This window comes from Acanthopagrus latus, chromosome 10 (assembly GCF_904848185.1).
Source record: "Acanthopagrus latus isolate v.2019 chromosome 10, fAcaLat1.1, whole genome shotgun sequence".
Taxonomy (NCBI): domain Eukaryota; kingdom Metazoa; phylum Chordata; class Actinopteri; order Spariformes; family Sparidae; genus Acanthopagrus; species Acanthopagrus latus.
This window is the reverse complement of record NC_051048.1, coordinates 7,759,740-7,769,710: the sequence shown is the minus strand read 5'-3', so window position 1 is coordinate 7,769,710 and position 9,971 is coordinate 7,759,740. Positions and strand designations below refer to the sequence as shown.

Here is a 9,971-nt window from a genome sequence, read left to right as displayed (position 1 = left end):
ATGTGAGGAATATTAGAGCATTTAGGGAAGCATATGAACACGAGTCATGTGCCAATACAAACTCGTAAAGTGTAAAAGAATAGGCTAAAAACATAAACAAGAAACGGTGTAATCTATTACCAACCATAGCAGGTAAACTATCATGAGTTTATGTCCTAATAATGGGACTTAAAAAGTTTTCCCACCAAAAGTTGTTTATATCAAACATTTTTATCACTATTAATTTTTAAAGATTATATGAATCACTGTTCATGATGTTTTAATTATTACTGTGTGAGGTCAATATGTAGAATCCCTAACTATTACCAAATTATTTTGCACTGACACAGGAAGTTAGGAACTTACTGTGGAAGCCCTGAGAGGCCAATTACAAAAATATCCAAGCATTTTTTTTTTTGTTTATAAGTCAGAAAGCAGCTCAGGTCAGAATTAGAGTTTCTAGTTTTGGGCCTCTAAGGGAACCAATTCAGCCAGGGCCAATATAATATATTATATATGCTGATATGAAACCAAAAATTGTGGTGCAGAATAGATAAGTCTGAAGCTAATGTAAACAGTCACCATTTGCACCTTCCTAAAAGACAATAACACCAATATAAGTAATCCTTTTAAAATGTCACATGTTCATATAAAAACATGATTATTGGATATTCAGAACTCTCAAATATAAATAATGGTATTAACCTCAAATATCCTGTATCGGTCAGGCTATAGGGGTTGTAATAATTCAGCTTGTCAGGTCAAGACAGGATGTCACACAGGCGAGATGAACTTTGCCGCGTGTTGTTCTGTATCTGACTTATCACCATGTTCGGGGCAAAGTCCAGCTGCTGGGTCGAACACAAGCGGGGCTGACATCACATCGCAAAAGTGTTTCACCAAAACTCCTCACGAAAAAAACAAATAAGCCTGCAAGAAAGAGACAACAAGAGACTGACCAACATGGATACCACATCCACATTCATCAAGTAAGTGAAGAATTGGTTTTGGCTCATGGATATTGATTTGCTTCATTGTCCTTCTGCTTGATCACCAACCCACTGCTGGAGCCCCAAATAAATGTAGGCTCTTTAGTTTTGTGACAGCATGTCATTGTAAGCTATAGTGGACTTGTGAGATTTTCAAGTGTTACAGGCTAACTTTAATGCTTATTTCAACTCAAAATGAACATGGAAAACATAATAAAAAAAGGAGTGAAATTCGGTATCACGACAGATGAGAGAATCTGATCCAGTGTAGAGACGATCGTACAGGTGAAAAATGGAGAATTCATGTTTGTAAAGACAAAGGTTGTAAAAGACAAAATCAGTGATTGTGCATGCTGGCACGCTGTCACGGCCATCTGGTCTTTCCTCAGATCTGTAACCAAGCGAGTGTGGTCTCCACCACAACGTCCCTTCAGAGTGTGCTGTCACCAAAGGGAGACCAGGAAAGGCATCACAGCCGGGACCCTGGAGGAGCTGAAAGAGAGGGTGACTGTTGAACATAAATAACAGAAAGAAATACAAGAAAAGGTTATGACCAGGGTAAAATTGCCTGGACGGTATACATATTTAGTAAACAATGTCTTATAATAAAAATGAAGGGGAAAAAATGTAAAAATAAGAGTTAATGATGAAAAAAGGAGCCAATTTGAATTGGGAGTGGGAAGCATAGAGCTTAATGCTATTTAACTAAAACAAAATCCTTAACATATCAATGATTCAAACATAATGGTTATTATCATGTTTTCTTATTTTGACAAACACAACCTCATCACAGCTTTGATTATATCACATAAGTGATAAGATATAGTTATTAGTCAAGGCTGCACTCACAGTGCTATAAAGATAAGCTGTCTGAAGAGGAGCTGGAGGCCAGACTGAATTTTCTTAACATTATGGCTCATTCAAGTTCCCGTTATTTGGAGTTAAAGGGTGACATGCAGTTGCTGACATCTGACCACCAGCTTTACGCTTCTATAATAATACATCTTGTTTTGGTCTCTGAGAACCTGATTTTGACTTTTTTAATTCTTAAATTTAACATCCAGCGGTGTTTCATCTTTTCTCTCGCCTGCTGTTGACAGTTATAGTTGTAGTTATACATTTTTCAGAACTATAGCGAACACTAGCCAAATCAACTGAAAGGTCTAGTGTCAATGTCAGCAAAAACTTTAACTAGATGGAACCGGAGATAAACGTGATGTAACTGACAATAAATCCACATGCTTGATAAATGATCATAGGTCCTATTTCCATATCGTTGTATTTTTCTTCTTCGTATTGCCGTGCTGAACTGCATTCTGAGGTCTTTAAAAGTCTTATGTTATGTTATTTCATTTAATGCACGTGGAATTCGTTGTCTCTCGCTGTTTAACATTAAACAAGTGCAAATTGAATCTGTGCCTTAGGTGTGCCAGGCTCTGCTGCTGTCCCTGTCTGCAGTGTCTCTGGCTCTGGTGTGCGAGGAGGACGGTACGGAGGTAGACTCCGATGAGTTCCTCATGACCCTGCCGGACAACACCATGCTCATGGCCCTGACGCCTGGACAGACGTGGAGACCACAACCCGTATGTTTGACCAAGAAGGAGTGATTCGTGATATAGCCAAGTACCCTGCACAGGCTAATTTAATGTGACTGTTGTCTCTGATCTCCCAGGGTGCAGTTGTCGCCAAATCTCAAGACCGTAGCAAGCCCCGGACTGGGAAAGACATCGCTCGTGTCACCTTTGACCTTTACAGGATGAGCCCAAAGGATGTGTTTGGCTCCCTGAGCGTGAAGGCCACATTTCAAGGCCTTTACTCTGTGAGTGCTAACTTCGAGTGTCTGGGGCCCAAGAAAATTCTCAGGTAAGAGAAGGAGAAGGGGGTGAATGTTATTGCAAATAATAATACAGCAGAGAAGCTACATAGCAGAAGAAAAAAATAGTGTCAGATGCTCTTTCTGTTTACTCTTTCTTAATCTGCTTCATGTAAAATCCTAATTAGATGAAAAAACGTCCTTATCAAAGTGATGACACTTTATCTCGGTTCTGTTTTTTTCAGAGAAGCCCTGCGTGTCGCCTCCACCCTCCTGCAAGCTGCCGGACACCTGCTTATCACCTCCGCCTCCATGATCCGCCGCATTATCGAAGGCACTGAGCTTTGGCAGCCACAGAGGGCAGAGTACAACGCCAGCTGGAACTGACGCAGCCAAGGGAGACACCAAAATACTATCTCACTGAGTAGCCACTGTATTGTATAATTCTTCTGTGTTTTACTTCCTTTAAATAGGGGGCAAGAACATCTGTACGATGCTGTCTGTAAATGTAAACAGTGACAGTGGTATGCAAGGTGATCGTAAGCTTAATTATTCTGACTTTAGGTCGTCAACAGAAAGTAACAGAAAAAGAAACGTAAACCTGTCAAAGATATTAATGTAGTTTTATCTTTTTTTGTGCAATATATTCTATATCCTGGAGTTTTTCTACATTTGTAATAATGTGATTTGAATCACATGTGGCAGTTGAACCATCAGCTGTGAGATTCTAGGTGAAAAATCACATGGTTGATTGACATGAAAAATGACTTTCTCATTTATGAACGTTTTAATGTAACTCACAACACAAAGAGCTGTCTTCGAACAACAAACAACTTAAGTGTTATTCTTGAATGACAATAAAAAATCCACAAAGCACACGGGGACTCCTCAGTATCATATAAAAAAAAAAAAAATGCATATGTGTTCCAAACACGTTAACTTGTCACAATGACAGTGTAGTAACAGTACATGGCATATGAGAGACCAGAACATGTCTCAAACTGGCGACCTTTTACCAAAAATCCGTGTGAAAGAAGTTCCAAGTTCAACCCGCGTAACAAACTCCTTGAACCCAAACAATGCACGGAAAAAACCTCCTGGTGCATTTTTTTTTTTCAAATGTTAACAGATTATCCATCTTAGCGGTGTTGATGATACGGGGCGTGTCTCCTCAGTTGTCCTCAGGAGGCACCTGTACACTTGGCTGCTCGCCGCGGCCCTCTCTCCTTTCCCGCTCCAGCGCCCTCGCCAGTGTGCTCAGGCACTGCCGGTAACTGATGTTGGCCAGCGCTTGTTTGTGCTGCTCCGGAGTCAGCCAGGTGGGCTTGAGTTTTTTGACGTAGTAGCGCATGTCGGCGAACCACTGAACCAACCTGGGCCGGGGGAGGCTGATGAGCGCCGCCAGTCGGTCATAGTCCTCACTGTCTGGATACTGGCAGCTGGAGAAGAATCTCTTCATCATTTTCAGCTGACTCTGCGTCTTTGTGTAGAAGTGGCTGCGAGGGTAACCGTCTGCGACGACGGGATTATTTGGCGCATTCATGGGCACCGTTGGTTCGCCCACATTGGCGATGTTGGGGTTTTTCGATGCCGTGTGTGGTTCTCCCTCCATTTCTGCTTTTCTCTCAAAGCCGCTCATCACAGGGGTCCTGGGAGTTTTTGGGGTCTGGGTCAGGGGTATGAGCGAAGGGAGCACATCCGGCGTCTCGTCTTGCACCAAAAAGCATTTGTGGTCAGGCCACACTTGACTGGATGGTAATCCTATGTTTGCTTCTGCCTTCTTTTTCATGCTGGTGAAAACTGTTGTATCCGGCTGGTTGGCTCTGCTGGACTCCCTCTTGACTCTTTCCGTGACAGCCACATCCGCCCTGCTCTTCTTTGCTACCTTGTCTTTCGCTGCCATCATTTTACGCTTTTTCTGTGTGCTGTACTTCTCTTCCATCGCTGGCTGCTCCTGCACTATTTTTCTCTCAGATTTCACATTGGCCGCCATCATCCTTCCCTTGTTTGCACTTTGTTCCTCGCTGACCTCCCCTGCTTTTATCCCACCCGACTCTTTTGCCTCTCGTTTTAATGTTTTACTCCCTCCTGTACCCTTTTGAAGCTTTTCCTTTCCTCGACTTCCCTCGAGCCTCCTTCGAACCTTGAGGATGTCCTCATAGTCCCAGCTGACGCCATAGCGGAGCCTCTGTACCATGAACCACACCCTCACCTGGTCGGGGTGGAGGGAGCAGCGCTGTGCCAGTGTGGCCGCCTGGTTCCGTTTCAAGTATGGAAACTTGTCGAACGCTTTTTCCAGCTCTGTTGCGCCATCCAGCTGTAGGTTCATCTGGTTTGACCGGATCCACATCAGCCTCTTGCTGTCGGAGACCAGGGGGAGGACCAGCGTACTGGTCTGGTTCGGATTCAAAGCTGCCATGGTGAAGCTCATTTCTGCCTGTCCATGAACATCAGGAGACTTTTGTCTGAGCCTGAGGAGTCCTCCATCAGCTCTCTGCTTCATCTCTGGAAATGACTCCTGTAAAGATACCCGCAGGAAGTGTTTTCAATAAAAAAAATTAAAAAGAAAACACAGAACCTGAACGGTTATCACCCTGAAAGACACTTTTATCATTTTCGTAGTCATGGACAACATGAAATATAGTGTCAGAATTTAAATCTATGTCATCTTTCAATGAGTCATATTTCTGAGTGTATTTGATGATTCTGGGCTACACTACAAACCACCACAGAAAAAAAGTTTAGAGTACATTGTATTTGCAGGTTTATAAATGTGGTTTCAGCATTTCTATCGACCTTAGAACATAGCTTTTTTATTGCTTGTGCCTTATCTATAATGCATAGTTGTGTTCCTAAAACACCTGTTCAGGAGCAAAGTCACTGAAACTCACGAATACATATGATGTTAGTTAGGAAAAACCTGGTACAGTCGCCTCTTAAATGCCATGGAAAAAGAAATGTGGCTTTAATAGGCATACTTAAGTGCAGTTCAAGCATCTTCTTAAACAGTCTTGTTGCACATAGAGGGATGAATAATTTGAATATAAACTGCCTCGTGTTAATTTCATATCAACTAGCTAAATGTTAAATATGAAATAAACACGAGGCAGTGATTTAGAAGAACAAAAACAAAAGTAATTAAAAAAATTAAATTAAAAAATGTAATTAATTAGCATTAGCCTTATGTTAACTAACTAGGTGACTTTAGCTAGCTTACCTCCGACTTTAGGTGATTTCGTGTCACGCGGTAACAAGGCCGACCGAGTCAACGGTTACAGCGGCTAGCATTCGCGCTAACGCTAGCTAGCTACGCCGCGCACAGAGTAGGTAGGTTAGCTTGCCGAGTAGCTATAAAACACGGCTAACTTAGCTATTTTTTTTTTCTTTTTCGCCTATTATGATTCATACTTTCCACGGTAGTATCAAGAGGGCACCGACATCGTCACTAACTTCAATAAAAGTAATGGAGAGGAGTTCCGACCTGTATGCCACAAAAATGTCTTGTAAGTAAGATGGGTTTTTTTCCTGCTACTCCGCCCAGATGAAGTAGCACTGCTTGAAATGGACGTGGTGGAGAGTGCAGTTGTTATCTCATACTCGACGAGTGCGTATTAATAAAATGGGGGTGACGCCTCCAAAATAATACAAAATGGCGAAAATGTCTATCACTTAATACAATTTATGCTCAGGTGCCAGTTTATGTTGCACACCTAGCTGTGACTGCTAAGAGCCTAAACAATAAACTCCACCTTCCTGCAAGGTCATGTTCAGAGTGTTAAAGACATGTTTTTTCAACTTTATGGGTTTTTTGTTTTGTTGTGTTTAGGCTGTAGTTACCCTCTGTGGTCTGATTAATACACATGTTGTGTACAGAAAAAAAACAACACATTTCCAGACTCTGAAACAGTATCCACAAAATGTCATCATGACTTTAATGAAGGTAGTGATAGACTGACTGAATTAGTTTTAGCCATTTGTGCATTTTAAGCAGGGTGTAGATTTCACCTACCATAGATGATTAATCTGTTTCAACTGATAAGGCCAGGTGTTTTATGAGCAGTTGGGCAGAGAAATTATACCCCTGTACTCCTATAAAATAGTTGGACAGTACAGCTCGCGCTGTTACACCAGACTCTCAGCAACAGACAGGAGGACTGAACTCAGAACAGATCTTTTATTTGCAAGGGCAACCTGAAAACAGAAACCCTAGAGTAATTAATTACAAGGTCCTCTTGCTTCTGAAGACATGTCTGACAAAATACTAAAGGACCCGCAAGTTATCCTCTACGACTCTGCGTCCAGTGTACTAAAAAACTCATCCTCGGACTGAGGAGGTCCTTTGTGAACTTCTGTAGTCATCAGCTCTGTTGTTGTCTGTAGCCCACATCACCACATAGCTCTTGACACTTTGTTAAGCATACTAATTTCAGTGCCTATGAGTCACACCCAGAACGTGTTGCTTTGTGTTACTTGGGGAAAATTAGTGTCAAGATGCTGTAAGGTTTCTATATAATGCTGTCAGGGCAAAGATCTTGTTAATATTTGTATTACATGCAAGGAAGGTTAAATATATTTCAAGATAAGTGGAGGAAATCTGGAGAGGCAAATGTGATTGAATATATCTCAAGAAGATGTATGTATATGATGATTTAATTTAAAAATTCTGTGATAGACTATCATGGGCTGAAAAGCATTCTAATTCATAGTTAGATGCAGTCTGTTTCAACAACTTGTAATGTTCTTTACTCACAAAGAGCAGCACAAACATGTGCTGGCAAGTTAATAAATTCCAACTCTCATGGGTGTTGCTCATTTCTTTTTTGAGAAATGAAACCTAACTGAAAACCAAAGAAAAAGGCCGGTCTGTCTGACTTGATTTTGGTTTGCAGTAATTGAAACTGATGTGCACTGCTGCCGTTGCACAGAATTTAAACCAATGACAGACAGAGAGAGAAGAAAAAGGTAATTGCTGTATTCGGCAAAAGGATCCTGGAACTCCATGGATGTTGCCTTTTTAAGTTCCTTGGAAATGAGGTTGTAGTTTTCATTTTGCAATTATTAATACTGCCTAAAGTTGTGATTTTGTTGTTTTCTGAAAGTCTTTTAATTGTGGATATTCTAATTATTTTGTTTTTGGAATTGCCTCTACCACATGCAACAAGATCATTTAGTTTAACTGTAATGTTTGTACATAATTCTTCAGAATGGCAGGGATGAACTTCTTCAATTGGTATTAAACATAGACTGTAATTGCTCAAATCAGTAATAAATACAATTGAATTTTAAGTTTTGGAATGGTGTTATTGACTGGCTTAAACATAAAGTTTTAGCTAGGTGTACCTTTCAGACTTTGAACTGACTGAGCTTTTTACCTCTGGTAAATTTTTAATCTTTTTTGATTTAGGCTTTTTATGATCAGTAGCATTATAGGTGATACTGTTATATAGCTAAAAGTGTAGTTTATGTGTACATCGTGGACAAACAGTACTACTGAGTACAGCTAAAAGTTATTGCTTCAGACTCTGAGTGATCACTGACCGGCAAATATACATTCCAAGTCCATTTCATAATGCTTTATTATGAATCAAGTTTTTCTTTACAGCGATTTTTTTTACAGAAAGACAAGAGCAATTCATTCTTTATTTCCTAGCCTGCTTTAGAGTGTGTTTGCAAGTCATACATTGGTAACCACTCCCATGAACGTTGATTTTATAACCTATGTTTGGTTAGGTATTAAGTTTTAATCAAACAAAACGGCTGCAGTCAGATCTTTTTGACTCCGCCCAATGATAGCAGACAATTAACCTGTTGTCTAATGCTGCTGTGGCAAGGCATTCAGACGACAGACTGAGAGACCAGAACAACTAAACTTAGCAAAATAAGATTTAACGTTCAGTTTTTGCCAAGTCAACCAAAGACCAACACGAAAGATCCTTTGTTCAGCTCTTTCACTATTGACGAAAGATTAAATCAGGACTGCCGGCTATTGAAAACATGTCTGACGAGATAAAGAAGGAGCTGCAAGTTATCCTCTGCGACATGTGCACAGAGGAGGACAGGAAACCAGCCCGGAAGACCTGCATGAAATGTGAGATCTCCATGTGTGTCCAGCACCTCCAGGCCCACCTGACCACTCCTGTGTTACTGCAAACTCATCCTCTGACTGAACCCATGGAATTATGTGGCAACACTAAATGCCCCCAACATGGCAAACTCCTGGAGTACTACTGCCTGGACGACATGAGCTGTGTGTGTGTTTCCTGCGCCATTGAAGACCAGCACCGCCTACACAATATGAAGACCTTCTCCACAGCCCACAAAGAGCTCATGGAGAAGCTCAACACTGAGCAGCAGGCCTTACTGGTGAAAACTGATGACGAGAATGTGAGTCTGGAAAAGTGGGAGAAGGGTGAGAGAGAGAAGCTGGGTCACTCTAGTGTGCGTCTCATTGAAGCTGTGACGAACCTGCGTGACATTGCCCTGACCAGTGTCCAGAGTTCAGTCTCTGCTCGCATGGTGTCCATCAGAACCAGCAGGAGCAGCATGCAAGCAGCACAGAACGAGAAGGACACCTTCAGATTCCTGCAGATGTATTCTCAGGTGCATCAGGATGTGGAGAAGGCCAAGGCTGTGGATCTGAGAAAAGGGTTGGAGCCTGGCAGTGATCGTGACAAACTGGTTCAGGAGATAAGAGAGAAGGGGGAAAAGATGGTGGAGCAGGCGGGCCACTTGTGGGGATCTCTGCTGACTCTGGTTGACCCAGAGAACCATCAGGAGCTTGTTGCTACAAATCCAGACCTGATCTTTGACCCGCAGACTTTGGGCCCCGGCATATCACTGTCCCAAGACAAGAGGATGGTTTTCTACAGTAGTTGGATGGGTCAATGTTCTGCCACTCTTCTAATCCGCAGTACCAAGTCAGTTCCGAACTTGCAGAGGTGGATGGTCAGACTTTCTGCAGACTCTGACTGGACCATTGGATTGTGTGACAAACAGTCTGCAAAGAGCTTGATGGACGGACACGTCTACGGCCTGTCCTTCAAAGGTAACAAACTCAGCTCTCTCATAACAGAGTATGATGATTGTTGTGATGCATCAACCAATCCACAAGGTGTTGGAAAGCAGAAAACTCACAACAAAGAGAAGCAGCGCAGGGTTTCCTCTGAGACACTCGCGTATCTGGATGAAAA

General features: G+C 41.9%; 2 protein-coding genes across 3 annotated transcripts; one reads left to right on the top strand and one right to left on the bottom strand.

The window, feature by feature from the left end:
* Positions 1-806: 806 nt before the first annotated feature.
* On the top strand, positions 807-3,657 carry cideb (cell death inducing DFFA like effector b). Its single transcript, XM_037112362.1, has 5 exons — positions 807-968; positions 1,358-1,472; positions 2,393-2,551; positions 2,641-2,831; positions 3,027-3,657. Exons 1-5 carry the CDS (start codon positions 943-945, stop codon positions 3,166-3,168), a joined length of 633 nt encoding a protein of 210 aa, XP_036968257.1. The 5' UTR covers positions 807-942; the 3' UTR covers positions 3,169-3,657.
* homezb (homeobox and leucine zipper encoding b) lies at positions 3,554-6,517 on the bottom strand. Of its 2 annotated transcripts, none has more exons than XM_037112361.1 (2): positions 5,999-6,517; positions 3,554-5,299 (listed from the first exon to the last, which is right to left on the bottom strand). In XM_037112361.1, the coding sequence occupies exon 2, from the start codon at positions 5,282-5,284 to the stop codon at positions 3,953-3,955; it is 1,332 nt and encodes a 443-aa protein (XP_036968256.1). In that variant the 5' UTR covers positions 5,285-5,299; positions 5,999-6,517; the 3' UTR covers positions 3,554-3,952. The 2 variants fall into 2 exon arrangements, with proteins under 2 accessions (XP_036968256.1, XP_036968255.1); XM_037112360.1 differs by having other exon boundaries at positions 6,263-6,517.
* Positions 6,518-9,971: the final 3,454 nt, after the last annotated feature.